At 41.0% G+C, this 18087-nt stretch overlaps 1 protein-coding gene across 1 annotated transcript in view; it reads right to left on the reverse strand.

The window, feature by feature from the left end:
* Positions 1-10361: 10361 nt before the first annotated feature.
* The window catches only part of ZBTB46 (zinc finger and BTB domain containing 46), an 84954-nt gene continuing 77228 nt past the window's right edge, over positions 10362-18087 (reverse strand). The window contains exons 6-7 of the mRNA XM_042463466.1: positions 17750-17925; positions 10362-15913 (exon numbers count right to left, since the gene is read on the reverse strand). Coding sequence (XP_042319400.1) covers positions 15524-15913; positions 17750-17925 — 566 coding nt within the window. The 3' untranslated portion in view covers positions 10362-15523. The remainder of the gene's footprint in view (positions 15914-17749; positions 17926-18087) is intronic.

Raw genomic sequence — 18087 nt, forward strand, 5'->3', positions numbered from 1 at the left:
CGTATGTGTTCTGGTTATTTTGATGGCACGCAATCCAATCCTATAGCTGTGTTTTGTGTAACTAAAGCAGCTATTAATCAAGGGTGAGGGAAGATAGTCATTGTAACATTTTGTGGATCTGAAAAGAGGGGAAGAGGGTTGTGAGGCACAATTGACCAGGCGGTGCACAAAGAGAGAGCCACACTTGTGCCCCTCTTTGTTTCAGGGATGCATACCTGATATTTCTTTTCCAATGGACTATGTTTGTGACATCCTTCCCTCTGGCCTCAATAGCTTTTGGGAATAAGATCTCATCAGACTGCCACTCTTTGCACTTAATCAAACTGCAGAAGTGTCTTTATTTTTTTAAGAAATGCATTCTGTTCAAGAAAATGGGAATATTTGGTAGCAAAGTTTGGTATGTTTTTTAAAAGCACGGCCTTGTGCAAAAGTTTCAGGTTTGGAAGGGGGTGGGGTGTTGTCTTGCATCTTTTCAAAAGACTCTTCTGATCACTTGGTGGTTTTGTTTGTTTGCTTACCCTCCTCAAAATGTAGCATTTGATCATAGTCTGGAAAGAAGACTTTGGAGGAGTACAAAGTCACCTCTCCAAGCTCTGCTCTTGTTTCCTTACAAGTGCAGGAAATGTTTTTATCAATCTTCCTTTTCTTAATCTTTCTTCAAGTAAGTCACATTTCTTGGGTCACTTTCACGCAACACATAATAGTACTTGTGACCCCACTTTAAATGCATCCTAAGAGAATCTGGAAGGTGTAGTTCAAGGTAATATAACAAGATTATAGAAGGGTCTCTAAAAGGTACATAACACCTACTACATGGGGGGGATTAGTCATACCCAATAAAGAAGTGAACATCAGTATAATACACAACATGAGAAATCTTAACCAGTCAATAAACAGTGTAACCAAAGCACATATAGAATGTTGTTTTGTCCATTTAAATCATTTCCCACTCATGGTGATCCTAGCAGACAATTATAGGGAAAACCTGAATATAATGCAGGTTGAGTCTTCCTCATCTGGACTTCTGAAATATTCCAAAATTGTCCCCATGAGCTGCTGAGATAGTAACACCTTTCCTTTCTGTTGGTTCAGTGTACACAAACTTTATATTATCTTCAGGTGATGCATATAAGGTGTATACAAACATAAATCAATTTTGAGTTTAGGCTTGGGTCCTATCTCCAAGATATATAGATGCAAATATTCCAAAATTTGGGGGTGGGGGGTGCGGAATCTGAAATCAAAACTTCTGATCCCAAGCATTTTGGATAAGGAGCCTGTATATAGAATAATAATAATAAATTTCTATTTCCCGCCTCTTCCTGCGGATCGAGGCAGGATCACAACAGTATCAACAATACAAAATGCACAATAGAATAAAAACAGTATTATTTAACAATACATACAATGCTCATCAGCCAGCAGTGTTGCTGTAGGTGAATTAAAACATCCAAATCATCATCTGTTTCCACATTATCAAATCGGAGTGGGAATATTTAACTATAACAGGTCAGGTGGCTATGCCCGCCGGAAGAGATCCATCTTTAATGTCTTCTTAAAGGCTTCTAGTGTGATAATAAGACAGATCTCTTCCGGTACGTTATTCCATAATTTAGGGGCCGCGTCTGTTAGTGCTTTGTGGGAAGTAGTGACCAGTCTGGTTTTTGTGTATTCCAGCAATTTCTTCCCATAGGTTCTGAGTGTGAGGCGGATTGTGTAGGGAGAGGCGTTCCCTTACAGCAAACAATAAACATGAAATAAATATATAAATATCAATAATACATTCAAAATACAAGTCAATAATAGGAATAAGCAGCTATAAGAGTTTGCACAATGGGCAGAGTCTTCCAACATTTACATCCCATCTTACAGCTGCTTATCCCTATTGAAGGTCTTGTGGTTTGAATATATTGTGAACATTATATATATCATTTTCACTGTTTGTGGTCTGTATTCTATATATTACAATCAGGCTTTCTATATGATTAGTATATTCTACATATGTTTCAGTTGTTTTAATTATTGACTTTGGTTGTTGAGAATTCTCATTTTGTGTATTTATATTCATTTCTGTATTGGGTATGATGGTGTAATGGTTTGGGTGTTGGACTAGGACACTGGGAGACCAGGTTTCGAACTCCGGCTTGGCCATGGCAACCCATTGGGTGACCTTGGACAGATCACGCTGTCTCAGCCTCAGGTTGGCAGTGGCAGCCCCCCCTTTGAAGACAACCCTATGATAAGTTTGCCTTGGGGTTGCCATAAGTTGGAAACAACTTGAAGGTGCACAACAACAGATCCCCTTCCTGAGTGTAGAAGGTGTTGTGTAGTTTAAGGTAAAGACATTAGAGCTCTCTAGCTGAGAATTCTAAATTATGTGTAAAGTTACAAAGTCCAGGATTTCATGGGATGGAACCATGGCATTTAAAGTGGTATTCTCTGAAGATGCCAGCCACAGATGCTGGCAAAACGTCAGGAATAAACTCTTCTAGAACATGGCCACATAGCCCAAAAAACCCACAAAAAACTATGGATGCCGGCCATGAAAGCCTTCGACTTCAGACTAATCTCTTTCTAACTAACCCAAGCAGTTCTCCTGTCTGCCATTTCCTTTTAAGCTTTGTGTCTGCCGTCTCCTGGCTGAGCTGGGATGGACAAAGTCCTCATTGCTAAGATTGTTGTTAATGTTAGAAGATAATCGGCCCTTTCCCCGCATATCTCTTCCCCCTTTTCCAAGTTGCCTTTGGGAAGCAGAGCCTATGCAAGAGTGTAGTAAGGGGACGATGGTGGAATAAAAGCATTGCCCTGCAGATAAGGTGTTTGCCCCCTCAAATGAAAATCCCCTTCAGTTCTGAAATGTCTAGCATTTATAACCTTAGAAATGCAGTTTAGGCATCCAAAGAAATGAACAATGGAATAACCATGACAAGCTTGGATATACATGAGAGAATCCCATTTTGGGGGGGGGGGAATTATAAACAAGCTTGTAAGTATACAAGGAGTTTTGTTAAGAGTTGTTCCATTGCTCTGTTTTTGGGATACTGTAATGGAGGTGGGTGCTGATTTTTCTTTTTTTGGTTATCCAAAGAAAAGGGGCAGGCAAAGTGAGCAAGGGAATGCAAACACAGTAAATAGAATTGCCAGGTGCAAATCTTTTTTCAGTGTCTCACTTTGCTAGAAATCTTGGAGAGAGCAATTCCCGTATTTTCCCCTCTCTTAGCTACACTCCTGATCCGATTCATACTTGCTTCCCCCCAGTGGGTTGTGTTGAATGTGAGTGGACTTCTTGGTAAGGCTCAGGATGGCATTGCACAGCAAGCAACTCTGTGTGTGTGTGTGTGTTTTGTGTGCATTTCTGTTCAGGAAGCTTTATTTTATATATATATAAATATATATACAAAGCAGCTTTTGAATCTGTAAAATGCTTGAGATGATTATTTTTTAAAATTGTATGAGATCTTGCAAGACAGACCAAGACTGCAATCCTACATTGTAAGGTGCCGTTTCTGAGCAAGTGGGTATAGAATTGTGCTGCAAAGGTATGATCCTAATGGTCAAAACAACAAGGTGATAACCTAAACCTGAAATGAAACGGTTAAAGAATCAGAAAAGTCAAGGGGAAAATATGTTAACAAAATAAAATATAAAAATAATTTTAATGCCTAAAATATATTTAAATAGTGCAGTGTACAAAGAATTCCCTTATATAATACTATAAAATAATAATGGTTTTATTTATATACCGCCCATCACTGGGAATCCGAGCGGTTTACATAGAGGGGATACACAGACAGTTCCCTGCCCACCAGGCTTACATACTAAAAGACACGACACAAAAGGAGGAAGGGAATGGTGAGGGGGGGAGGGGAATCAGGTCCAGCATTCTTCTCTCCCCTCTGAGGGCCTGGACCAAGGCAGATGGACCAGGAGGGGGCGTCTGCTTCTTCAGGCTAGCCCTGATGGAGCTGGGCCAGCCTACTCTTCTCCCTCAGAGGCCGAAGAGTGACAGTTAGGGAGGGAGGAGCCTCTTTCTTCAGGCTAGTTCCCTGATGGTACCTGGGCCAGCCTTCTCATCTCCCTCAGAGGCCGAAGAATGAACAGGGAGGGAGGAGCCTCTGTCATCAGGTTAGCCCCTGATGATACTGGGCCGCCTACTCTCTCCCGCAGGGCCGAAAGAAATGACAGTTAGGGAGGGAGGAGCCTCTGTCTTCCAGGCTAGCCCCTGATGGTACTGGGCCAGCCTACTCTCTCCCTCAGAGGCCGAAAGATGACAGGGAGGGAGGAGGGCCTCCTTCAGGCCAGCCCCTGATGGTACTGGGCCAGCCTACTCTCTCCCTCAGAGGCAGAAAGATGACAGGGAGGGAGGCATCCTTCTTCAGGCCAGGCCAGCCCCTGATGGTACTGGGCCAGCCTCCTCTCCTCTCCCTCAGAGGGGCGGAAAGATGACAGTTAGGGAGGGAGGAGCCTCTGTCTTCAGGCTAGCCCCTGATGATACTGGGCCAGCCTACTCTCTCCCTCAGAGGCCGAAAGATGACAGTTAGGGAGGGAGGAGCCTCTGTCTTCAGGCTAGCCCCTGATGATACTGGGCCCAGCCACTCTCTCCCTCAGAGGCCGAAAGATGACAGTTTAGGGAGGGAGGAGCCTCTGTCCGTCAGGCTAGCCCCTGATGATCACTGGGCCAGCCTACTCTCCTCCCTCAAGGGCCGAACGATGACAGTTTAGGGAGGGAGGAGCCTCTGTCTTCAGGCTAGCCCTAGCCCGATTGGTACTGGGCCAGCCTACTCTCTCCCTCCAGGAGGCCGAAAGATGACAGGGAGGGAGGAGGCCTCTGTCTTCAGGCTAGCCCCTGATGTACTGGGCCCAGCCTACTCTCTCCCTCAAAATATACAGTGTATGAAACAATGCAAGAAGGCATGTAAAATCATTTATTATTTATTATAAAAGAAAGAATGTCTTAAAATCAAAATGCATTTCGACATATGTCTTCCTTGCTAAAGCAAAGCTAAAAAATGGGAATGTAGAAAGTGAGTTAGTATATAATTCACATATGAGCACACCATATTGTAAATAATAATCAAACATATACCTGTAAAATAATAAACAGGTATTCGGTCATAACGCAGAGTAATCATCCTATTACCAAAGAGTCATCAGTACCTGTAAGTAGGATGGATCAGGTTTATAATAGAAATATAATTTGATATAACAGAATTCTTTGTCATTGCACTATTTGAATATATTTATTCAAGGGTAGGAAACCTTTTTTGAGCCGGGGGCCAGGTTGCTGTCCCTCGACAACTGGGGGGCCGAAGCCAAAAAATAAATAAGTAAATAATTTTTTAAAAATTTAATAAATAAATAAATCGGGACAATGTAGGACAACATTTTCAAATGGTGGACACTTTTTTTAAAAAAGTGGAGGACATGCAATTTTTTTTGCTGATTTTTTAAAAAAATGTTAATATAAATGCATGTTTCGGAGACGTCTATAGACAATTGCCCCTGCGCCGTAGAGGCCAAAGGCCCCGGCGGCAATCGGCAGCAGGATTGGGCTGGGGCTGGTCCCAAGGCCTCGCTGGGCCGCATCCGGCCCGCGGGCCGCAGGTTGCCTACCCCTGTTTTAGACATTAAAATTGCTTTTATGTTTTATTTTGTGACCCTAATGGTAACATCATTGGGAATTAGCCTTTTTGAAGGGCTTTGGTGGTATGCAAAATATACACTTACTAAATTTAGGAGAACTATTGAGCACGTCTTGGAACGTATGCTATTTTGGATTACAAGACCCAGAATCCCCCATTGGCCATGCTGGGTGTAGGATTCCTGGAGTTGGACTCCAAAAAGCCCATACAATTTTTCCAAGCTTTTCTTAGTAGGATGCAAACACGGCAGCCGTATGTTCAAAATGGTCATGTGAAAGTACTTTTTCCTTGGTTGTTAATTTCAGAGGGTGTTTTTACCAGTGCTTCTGCTGTATTAAAAATTCCCTGTGCATACAACATTTTTCATAGCAAGAAAAAGGTGAGATTATTGTATTCTTGACATGCTTGGTTTTTATGTCCAAGAAATCAGTTTATGTGGGACCATGCACACTGTTTTGGCCACCATCTTATCATCTCTGTTCCTGATCCCCTCCGATGGTATATAATGGATGATGAAACAGCATAATCTGGCCCCGTATTATGGGGATCTATTCATCATTTGATTTGTCTTGAATTGGGATGAGGCCTCCCCTCTGTTTTAAACAGGCAGCTATTTTGAGGCTGGAGGTAAGAACTAGATTTTTATTCCAGACCGTGGTGACCTGAGACACCTGCCCTAAAGAGTATGGGCAAAATGGGCAAAAATGATGAAATATCAAAAATAAGTGGCTAAAAGTCCACCTCCTGTTTTGATTTTTTAGGTTTGGGGGAAGTGTTTAATGGCAAAACCTGTTTTGTGCCAAAAAAAAAAAAATAGTGAAATTTATTTAGGCGTTAATTCACTATTCAATAGGTCTGCTCTAGTTGGGACTAAACTAATAGGATTCAGAAATTGCCTTCAGAAATTTCAACAAGGAATAATCACAAATAGAGACTGCAGTTCAACTATGTTTGAATTCTACCTTAAATTTGAGAGATTTATTAGTGATGGTATCTTAGTCCTGAACCAGAATGTTATTCTGAATCTTCAATGCAGAAATAATCCAGGTTGACACCGGTTTAATTGCCTTGGCTCAATGCTATGAAATTCTGGGATTTGTAGTTTTGTGAGCTATTTAGCCTCAGAGCTCTGGTGCCACAGCAAACTATAAATCCCAACATGCCATAGCATGAAGCCATGGCAATTAAAGCAGTGTCAAACTGTATTATGTCTGTAGTGCAGATTCAGCCCATGTTACCATAAACCCATTTTTGAAGAATGCAGCAAATATCTGAGAAGAAGGAAGTTGGCCAGTTTCATGGCAGATACCTTGCTTTTATGCTAGCAGTTGCAAATGGGTTAGCAAGTTTGCACATGACAAGAGTAGAGTGTCCCAGCTTTTCATGTGATGGTGGTATAACAGACTGTAAATGTGTAAGATTAAGTTTTAAGCCAGCCAGAGTATTAGAAGAGCACCTGAATCAAGTGGATTTGCAAAGGTCTCCCACCAAAATAAAATTTCTAAAAGCAGTCTCCCAAGATTTTTATTGAATTTTGACAGCTGGTTACCGATAGATTTGGGAATGGCCTTTAAAGTCTGTCCATTTGGATGACCTGGTTTCATTTCCAACTTAGGGTGACCCCAAGGCAAACCTATCATGGGCTTTTCTTGGCAAGATTTGTTCAGTGGAGGTTTGCCATTGCCTTCCTCTGAGGCTGAAGAAGAGTGACTTGCCCAAGGCCACCCAGTAGGTTTCATGGCTGAGCTTCTGCCAGACATTGACTTGAGGATCGAGCTGGAGGAGCTACAGATGCCTAGTGGAGTGTTCTCTCTAGCTCCTTCAGAGCGATTTTTGGCTACAGATGACCACAGAATTGCACTGGAGGACCTAGATATTCCTAGAGAGAACATATTAATAAAATCCGTAAATAATCAAAACCGCAAAAGTCAAAGCTGCAGATGTGGAGGGATGAGTGTATTGTACAAAAATAGGGCCCTTTTTTTTCCTGGCCGTTGTCGCTGATGCTGCCATAGGAACTGACGTTTGCCACAACAAGGACCAGAAAGTTTGGTATATGGAGCCTAAGAGCCAAGATATTTACCTTTGCCTCCTGGTCAAGCTCTACAGATGTCTTGCTCAACAGACCAATGCCAAGTTCAACAAGGTGATACTCAAGTGGTGGTTTATGAGCCACACCAGTAGGCCATCGTTGGCCATATCCCGCATGATCTGTAAGGTGAAGCTCCCTGGGTGGAAAAACAAAACTGCTGTTGTAGTGGGTACAGTAACAGATGATGCCGAATCCAGGAAATCCCCAAATTGAAGGTTTGTGCGCTCAGAGTATAAAAATAGGAACTAAAAAAATTCCCAATATTTGCCAAAGCAAAATAATTTTTTAAAAAAGAACCAAGAGGAGGAGAGGAAACCAAAGCAGGATCTTTTTGTTTGCTATGGGGTTGCCCCAAGTCCAAGGAGACCTGAAGGCACAAACACATGGGAGTTTATCGCACTGGGGCTGATTTTGGCATTATTTAAAGTGCATTTAAAGCATGCTGCAAATGAAGCGGAAATGACAAGTAATTGTGCAAATGATTCTCACACAATTGTACAAATAAAGCAATATAAAAAATGCATTGTCACTGAAATCCCAAAAGTAAAAAGATATGCATTAATGCTTCTTTGTGATCACTTTAATGGTGGGTTTTGTGCAACGTGTGAAATTATTATGCAATTTCCCTGGGATATTCATGGGATAAACTCCCAGTCTCCTTTGTGTGATAAACTCCATGGTTGGGAAGTTATTTAAGCAAGCTGTCATGCAAGTCAGACAAATGCATCCCTGCATGTGTGGTCAAAGGCTAAGCTGCGCTAAAGAATTTTGTCGTTTCAAAAAAAACTCCAGGATGTTATAAATTTGCAAATGATGTTTGTTGTACTGTATTGGCTTTTTGTTCACGCTCCAGGCACCTCAGTTTTGGAGGAAGCCTACAGATCAATTTGAGCGGCTTTATTAGATATTCAGGAAACAAAACAATTCCCCCCCCCATACTTTTGGGGAAAAGAATGCTTTTGTTTTGGCCTTTCTGGGCTCAGAATGAGAGAATCTGGTTGTTTTCAGAGAAGGGGAATTCCCAAAAGCCAAATCTTTGGCTGTTTGAGCCCAGCAAATTGTTTTGCTCCAGTGTCATCAAGAGCAGCAGCAGGCTTGAGGAAAACTCAGTGAATGCCAGCTGATAAGAACCAAGTCTACTCCCCTGATCAGCATAAATGTAGATTGTCTTCTCCTCCAAAGGAGAGACTTGCCAAAGCTGGTCTGGCTGGCTTAAAGCTCAGTTATTCTTACACATTTACAGTCTGTTATTCCGTCATCACATGGAAAGCAGAGACATTCCCTTTGGCAAGGAGCAGCTTGTAGTGTTTGGTTTAAAACATGCACATGCCTAGATCTTTTTGGCCACTATCTCAGAAAGGGACACTTGTGAGAGAATAGGTGGGGCTGAGTGGCACAACCAAGATTAAATGTGGCAAAAAGAAAAAGGGAAACATTTAGAACTGGAACAGGAAGAGACCCCATGGGTCATCTAGTTCAACCCGATTCTGCCATGCAGGAAGACATAGCACTCCCAACAGATCTGGCGGTCCAGTCCCAAACCTCCAAAGATGGACACTACCACTCTCCAAGGCAGCATATTCTGCTGACAAACAGCTCTTAGCATCACAAAGTTCTTCCTAATGTTTAGGTGGAATCTTGTTTCTTGTATCTATTGCTCTGGGTCCTATTCTCTGTAGCAGCAGAAAATAAGTTTGCTCCATCAATATGGCATCTCCTCAAATATTTAAACAGGGCTATCATATCACCTCTTTAATCTTCTTCAGGCTAAACATACCCAGCTCCCTAAGCTGCTCTTCATAGGGCATGACTTCCAAACCTTTCACTATTTTAGTGAGATACTACTTGTATGGCACAGGACTCTAGCAGGAGTTTAGATGCACACTTCCAAGCATGTAATGTAGGACAATGTCTTTTCTTGTTTCTTTTTTAAAAGGATTCTCCTGGGATTGAAAGGCTCAAGCCCCCCTAAAATGTGAAAATACCCAGTAGAAGGCATTTGGGGACAGATTCAAGCATCCTTGGTTTGAAAAGGTTGAAAAAATATATAAATTCTAAAAAGCAAACCTTTGCTATTTTATATACCAGAAGCCCTTTTACTATTCCATTGTATTTAATGGGACTTGAGCATCCATGGATTTGGATAACCATGGGGGTCCTAGAACCAAACCCCAGTGGATACCAAGGGCCCACTGTTCTGCTTTTCTAAATGGAGGCTGCAGTTAGCTGTTAAGGCAAATATTACACTCGCTTCACTTGGAGGCAAAGGGATGGGGTGAGGTAAAAATGTGAACCAGTTAAGTAATAGAAAAACAATTTTCAGATGGTGTTGATCTGCTTTCCATGCCAAATGAATGCCATAGAGCAGTCAGGACTGTCAAACGGGATCAAATAAGAATTCTGTCCCCTCAAATGAAATTTTCCTTCATTCCCCAAATGTCTAATATTGCAGAGTGGGATGCTGAAAAAGTTTCATGCTTTGTTGTGTGCTTTCAAATGACTTACAATGATCCTAAAGGCAAACCTATCAACAGGTTTTCTTGGCCAGATTGGTTCAGGGGGGTTGTCTTTGCCTTCTTCTGAGGCTGAGAAAGTATGACTTGCCCAAAGACATTCAGTGGGTTTCCATGGCTGAGGAGGGATTCGAACCCTGGTCTCCAGAGTTGTAGTCCAACACTCTAACCACTACAGCATCCTGGATCTCATTATAAAGTGTGCTAATGTTTTGTTTTGTTTTTAAAAAGAGACATCTTTAGCAGCAGTATTTCAATTTTATTCAAACAGACTGTTGCAAATTTCTCTATGCTAATTCCATGACATAGCAAATATAATCAGACAGGCAGGCCTGGCATGTGATTGATTATATATATAGTCATGGTTACCTGAATTAAACTGACAGAAAATCAGTAGAAACTCAGGTAGATACTAAAATCTCCACATAACCCTAACTTTCCCCCATTCCAGTATTAAACATTTCAATAACAAACACAGGTTTATAATAATATATAAAGTCAGTATAATATAGAATATTTGCAGGAAAAAAAAATCAGTGTCCAAACACTGTCCTTCATTTGTTTGATTTCATTATTTTCAGGAGACAGGTTTAAAGCACTCAGAAAAATAAATATATATATATATATATTTATGAAAGGAGACTCACTGCATCTCTAACCAGGAAGAAATGTTTTTAAAAGGCAGAAATCCAAACCACACATTTAAGATTCTAGAAAATCAAAAATTAACAAAACCATTCAACATGGATTTCTTAAAATTTTCACGTTTCACAGAATGAATGGACTAAAATAAGAATACAGTATTTTCAATATTGCAAAGGTTTTCCCCTCCATTTTCTGTATTTTTAAAAAATAGGAGCTGCTTTGTCTCTTTAATAATAATTTTTATATGTTTTTAAAAGGAAAATGTACAAAACTGGAAGCATGAAATCTATGTTGGGAAGCCCAATATTTTATCTGAAGGTGGCTCTGTTTTGCCTAGATATGCTAAATTCTGATGCAGAAGCAAAACATACAGGGTTTGAAATCTGGAAGAAACCTCCCTGTGCTGGCTTTGTTTAACATCTCCATTCACTGGAACAAGAAAAGTTCCCGGTATATGCACACGCACACACACAATGTTTTTGCCCACAAAAATTCCCTGCCTTCAAAATAATAATAATAATAATAATAATAATAATAATAATACAATACACAGTCCTCAAAGGAGGCAGAAAAGGGAATGAAACTATCAGTCCTTCATCACCTGGTAAGCAAGCTGTTGGGCCTGTCTACGTTATTTATAAACCCTGAATTCTCTCCCAGACTTGCTGTGTGCTGTTTATATTACGCAAGCCCCAAATCCCAAATCGTGTCTGAATTGTTTACACAGTGGCTTACCTTTGCTTCAGATTTTCCAGAAACCCCAGCAATGATGGCCAGCTCCTTTCCCATGGAGTTGGTCACCTTGCTCTGACCTCAGAGCAGTTTGCATCCGCAGTGGCCAGCTTGCAGGGACCATGTGAGAAGGCTGTCACCCATTGTTCACCAAAAACATGGGGCAGGTAAGAGGGGGATTTGGAGCCAGAATACTCCAGGAACAGCCCAGAATATTCTGGCAGATGCAGATCAGCCCTTTGTCATAAAAAATGGGAGGCAGCTGTTAACAAGTCTGTATGAGATCAGACAAGTCTCCTTCCTTGGCCAGCAGTACAATAGCTATAGACCAATTCAGCTCTAAACCTGTCTGGAGTCTCACTCACAATCTGTCAAGATGGCTCCTGCTAAAACTCCTTCAAAATGGATGCGAGAATGTATTATCTTTCCTCCTGCCAGGGGCATGTCCATGAACACCTTGCTGGGAGAGTGTCCATTTGAGGCAATCGAGAAAATGCAAAAACCCTACAGTAGATTCCTTTTCACTCTGCATTTTAGACCACAGGCGAGTCAATTGTATGGTCTAGATCACAAAATATGCAATGGCAGAGAAGAGGTGGTGGTCAAGAGACCAGCAGCCAAATTGCCCCATCCCCCCTTCTACAGGACACTTTCTGCACTTTTAGTTGATGTGGTAGCAACAAGTGAAACTGATCCCATAGTAAGCCAACGTTAGAGATATGCCAAATGGGATAGCAGAAATCCAACTCAAGTCAGAGGGGCAGAACAATGGGATGCCTTACAAACTCAAGAATTCCTATGTTTAAAACAGTCCTATTGATGACTAGCTGCAGAACTCCCCAAATCCTGATGTCCTTAATTCCAGGTAAGAAATGGTGTCCAAAATCTCCAGTATTTTTAGAGCCACCAGTGAAACATTACCAGCTGAAAACTACAAAGCAAAGTCTCTATTTTGTATTCTGCACAGTGGGCTGAACCACTGAGTTCTCTCCGTCATTTAGGAAAGTACACAATAGTCCAACCCCAGAATATTGCTTTTCTAGTTAAATTATAATAAGCCTTTACAACAAATCAAAAGGCAAGAAGTCTCACAGTTCTGTAAAAATGATTCTTTTCTACCCTATCACCTTTACTGTCCCTCAGAGATGATTTAAAATTATTTGGTTAGCCACGCTGTGTTCTCTTAAGCAAAGCCATGGTGCACATTATTTTCACAGCATTCTTCATCCTGTTCTAACAGCTGAAGATACCACAGGCACTTAATTTAACTTTTCTTTAGAAAAGACTAAGTGTGACTTCAGAAAAACTGTCTACAATACTGCTCTACAGGGTATGTAAAGTGTAGGGATATGGCAAACTAAGAAGTGAGATGAAATGGACAAGAAAGAGAGCTGTACAGCAGAACACAACTGGTGCATTTACTTCCCAGTTCTCTCTGTTGTATCCCAAGGAAGGAAGGTGAAAAGTGGAAACAGTGGTACTGTTCAGCAGAAGGCATTTTAGTATCCAAAGGTCACAAAAAACTATCTTCTTTCGATTTGTAAAAGCTAGATGTGATGTTTTTCTGGAGGAGGAATGCCATGTCCCTTTTTACAAACAATATTTGGGGTTATTTTGCTTGCTTTGATATCAGGGGGTCTACAGATACTAAGGTCTACAGATACTAATTTTTCAGAGTCCACAACTGTGGACTTATATATTATATTAGTTATCAACCACTTCCAACAAATTGTGTTTGCAGGTTTCTGCATCACTTCAAGCAGAGAGTGTACTTGAAGTTCAAAATGAGATGGGAGCATCCTGAACAGTACAGCTGTCTTGCAGCATGTCCCTGTAGGCACCTGCGTTCCTACTAAATAGTATCAATTTCAAGCAACACAGGTAGACACACCCTAAATCCCTCTAACAAATGTGAAACCATTTGACAGCAGGTTCATTGATACACTGGGTGGGTGCGTATATCTAATTTTTTTTAAAAAAACACCTCTGTATCTAATCATGCAGCCCCTTGGAGAAAAACAAAACAAAATACAGCACTTGTGATCCCGGATGCCTCCCTCAAGAACTGTCAATGCCAGAATTTTTGCTTGATGATCACCTCCTCCTCTACTCACTTCTAAAAGTGAAGTTGCAGTTAATGTCTCTGCTCCTTCACTGTGACTTGCCAACTTTATTCATTACATTCATATGGTTCCAAGATTCAATGCTAGATTAGGGAAGCGGTACAGAACAGACTTTAATTGTTCTTCAGAAATGTTATATGATCTAAGAATTCTGTCTCCCTTAGTCCAGAAAATAATGACAAAATTAAAAATTAGCACCTTTTTTTGGCTCCCTGGTTTTGTAGGTTGCTTCTTGTAAAAGGTTTGAAGCTTAATCATTCTTCATAGTTTATATAAATATATGTTCTACAGCCAAAAAAAAGCAGTGAGCATTTTTGTTAAAAAATGCTGCCCTCCCCTAATGAAGCAGCAGAGGTACAAAAGGATAGAGGCTAATTGGCTGCTGAAATGCTGCCTCAGAAAAGTAGCACTAACCAATCAAGAACCAAACCACTCTTCAGTTTTTAGAATTAAGACCTGTCCTGAGCTCTTTGGTATGGGGGGATATAAATATTTTAATAATAAATAAATAAAAACACTTTTCTGTAAATGTTCTGGGGGGGGGAGGCCTGCTGCTAGGGATGGAACCAGAAATCTGGTTGGTTGCTTAAGTTCAGAAACTGCTTTTTTAAAAATGTAGACCTATGAAACATCCCAGAGAAGACCAAAGGAGCTAGCACATTTTCTCAAGGCTGCCAATGACAGCCTTGAGAAATGGAACTTTGCCACTTATCAATTCATGGGCTTCCCTTATGCCATTGGGCAGCTCCTCAGTTAGTCTCAAATGGGGCTTACATAGGATTCCTGGTGCATTGTGCTGAATGGGGCAGCTGTTCATCACCCACTTCTGTTGCCTTTAACAGCACTCAGAAAATTGCTACTAGGAGAAGCAACCTCACAGAGCTACCTTGGATTGTTCTGATGGTGGACTGTGCCATGTTTGAAGTCCCCACAATCCCCTCTGACCTGCTAGATGGAAGAGCAAGGATTGATACAGCTGCCATGGGAAAGGAGAGCTTCCAAAATCTCTCTCACACACATGCACACACCACACACTCTATAGAATTGGCAAAGCAGGTGGTAACTAGGCTTCCTGTATTGGCAGGATGCTCAATTGAAAAATTGCATATACCATTGAATAAGAAGAGCAAGACAAACACACTGAAAGAGAAAAAAGTGCATTGATGTAACCAGACCATGAGGGGGCACTTTTGCACCATGTATTCCTGCATCTTCTCCCATCAAGAACCAAGCTGTGGATTTGGGCATCCTTCTATTTCAAATGTCAGTAGGCCAAATTAATCCTTTTATCAAATGACCTCAGGGCAAGAGTCTTCTTTTCCAGTGAAGGCTGCAATACCCCAAAAGACATTATTCAAGGGGAAATCCTTAAATCCTCCCTCTTGCTTTGTTTACTTCTGGTAACCTTGTTACCAAATCCCTTGCTGTTGGGAATAACAAGTTATTTTAAAAATGTTTTTATAATTATTGTTTGGAAAGCAAGGGTTCTCTGCCTTTGAAGCTGACAGTGGAAAAATATTTGAGGGAGGAAACTCCACACAGCCTGCATTCAATCTGAGTGACTCCCACTGAAAGACAGGGATAATTTTTTGCCCCGGCACAACTATGGGCAAGGAAGTGGTACCATCACAGGAAATGTTTGCTGATACAGTCTCTGGATGGAACAGATAAAGAACTTGTTTTCCCTTCTGCTTTTTTTTAAACCACCAGGCACAAAAGCCTTTGTCTCAGTGTACAGAACTACGTGCGTTTTTTCCTTCTCTTCCCTGTCCCAGCCTAAGAAATCCAAGTGAAATCCTTGTCAGTCTCTCCAGAGTTCTGATGCTCCTGTGGAGAGGCAACATCATCTTTGTCATCTTCCAAGATCACATCATCTTGTGAGATTTCTATGTCGTCCTTCCATTTTATGTCATCGTCATCTCCTATGTCTTCATCTCCTTCTGCCTTGAGGTCCTCAGCATCTTCCATGTACTGGCTTTCTGTGCCATACAGTTCTTCTGGTGATCCATCTCCTCCACTCGTGTCTAGGTGGCCGGCCATGCCTTGCCCGGAACAATCTATGCAAATGCCATGGCGCCGGGAGCCATGCTTGATCCCCACACTGGCTGCTGACATGAACACTCTGTTGCACACTTTGCAAACATATTTTTTGTCTTTGCTGTGAACCTTGAAAAGGGGAACATATTAGGAGAAAACAGTTAGCACAGGTAGATTGGCAGCTAGCCCATACTGCACCAAATGCTGGAATACGTTTTTTTTTCTTTTTAAGAACTGATTTTTTTCATTTAATTTTTCCATTCTGTTCAAGCTGATTTTCTTCTGACAATCATGAAGAATGGATGCAGGAACATTTGAAATCAAATAATAATAATAATAATAATAATAATAATAATAATAATAATAATGTTTCCCTGCCTCGAAGCGGGGTTACAGACTAAAATAAAAGTGCAACACTTCACAACACTGGGTTCAAAACTGGGGTGGCAATGTCACTAACTTGTATTTTGAAATGCTTACAGCTGATCTGAAATTGTATCTGAAATTGTATAGACAATTTTTAAAATAACTGTACTGTGTAATTGTTATATTGTTAATTTTTGTATTGATCAATGACCGAATAATTTTTTTACTTTATTTACTTACTTACTTGTATTTTGTTCTTTGCTATCTTTTTAATAGAACAGCAATGGTTAGGGTTTTCTATACTTGACAATGTCCTCAAAAGTTGAAAATCCCATTTTTGAATTACAAGTGATTCAGGGAGCCCCAGAAAGTCATGGAGCCAACATAGGTTTTGGATTTATCAGTGTGGGCAGAACTGATTGACAAAAATGGATAAACATCATACGGTTGGTTTTGTACAGCTCTCAGGACTGTTCATCAATGTTTAGTTTAAGCTGGGAACTGGAGTCTGCTCTTATGCCAGCAGCAAAGACTATTTTATTAAATAAGACTTCCTAATTTTAACTGATTGGGACAGAAGGATGTTTAATGAATGTGCTGTATTTTTTACTATGTTTCGAATGTGTTATTAACTGTTCTAAATTAATGGTTTAATTGGGTTGTTTGTTTGTTTTTAAATACACCATATATTAATTTAGCTAGTGTTTTAACTTACATTTTGGGTGCCATATTGGAAGAAAAGCAGATAGACATTAAATAAATAAACAATAAATAATAAACTTCATCGTTTTAACACCCTCCCCCCCCCCCCCCCGAATGTAAAGTTTCTTATTTGTCTTGAACCTCAGAGGTAAAACAGCAAATAAATAAAATGGTGACTTTTTACATGTTTTTGAAGAGTGTGTGCATGCCTTTGCTTTATATCTGTACCTCATGCAGGATGCTTCTTGTTTTCAAATGTCAACAAGTTACACTGGATGATAAAGCAGTCTGCCTCTGTAACTTAGAGATGAAGCAGGGTATCTGAAATTCTGTTAGTATAGTAAATTCCTTTCTCTTGACAAAGGAGAAGAACCACCCTGACATGTGCACAACTGTAGCTGGAGGAAGCTCTTGGGCTACCAAATGGCATAAGGCAAGCCTACCCAAAGGACACAAATCAAGGAGTATCTCTGGGAGCGAACAGTCCCATGACCAGATGGCTGGGCACTCAACCGAATGGACAAAGCAGGAAGGCCATGGGGTTTTGGCTACTATAGCAACAGAAAACAGAAGCCCCTTCAACACTGCTGTTTAAGCAGGACAGGCTAACTGCCTGCCTTGCTATCTGGCAAACTAAGCTGCAGCCCTGGCACTCACCATGGACAAACAATGGCATATCAGCAGCCTATATAGCAACTCTTCCCCCCAATTTCAGGGGGGGGGGCATGTCTAGCTGGCTGCAAAACACACTGGCTGATGTACATTTCTAACACTGTGGCTCCACTAGTTGGGAAAAGGTTGCACCGACACAAATGGATATTTTCCTTTCACAGTAAAAAGCTGAATTATTCACCTATACTTGTCTCCCACTGAATGACTCCAAAGATTTCAACTTACCAAGGTATGTCGCTTCATGTGTTCCCGGCGAGTGAATTTCTTCCCACAGATTTCACAGGGGTAAGGTCTTTCTCCTGTGTGGGACCGCATATGCCTCTTCAGGATGCACTGGTGCATGGCTGAGAAACTGCAGTAGGGGCACTTGAACTTCTTCCTGATCACCGTGAACTCATTCACTGGGAAAGAAACACAATACAAGGCGGCTTACAACTTTCTCAATCTTCCTATATTTTAAGTGGTATGAAATTGCTTGTCTAGCATGTCATCTCTGAGAGAAGTAGTACCCTCTGCCATCTGTAGAAATGTGGTAAAGAAAACTGCAATCCTGGGCAAAGCAC

The sequence above is a fragment of the Sceloporus undulatus genome, chromosome 4 (genome assembly GCF_019175285.1).
Source record: "Sceloporus undulatus isolate JIND9_A2432 ecotype Alabama chromosome 4, SceUnd_v1.1, whole genome shotgun sequence".
Classification (NCBI taxonomy): domain Eukaryota; kingdom Metazoa; phylum Chordata; class Lepidosauria; order Squamata; family Phrynosomatidae; genus Sceloporus; species Sceloporus undulatus.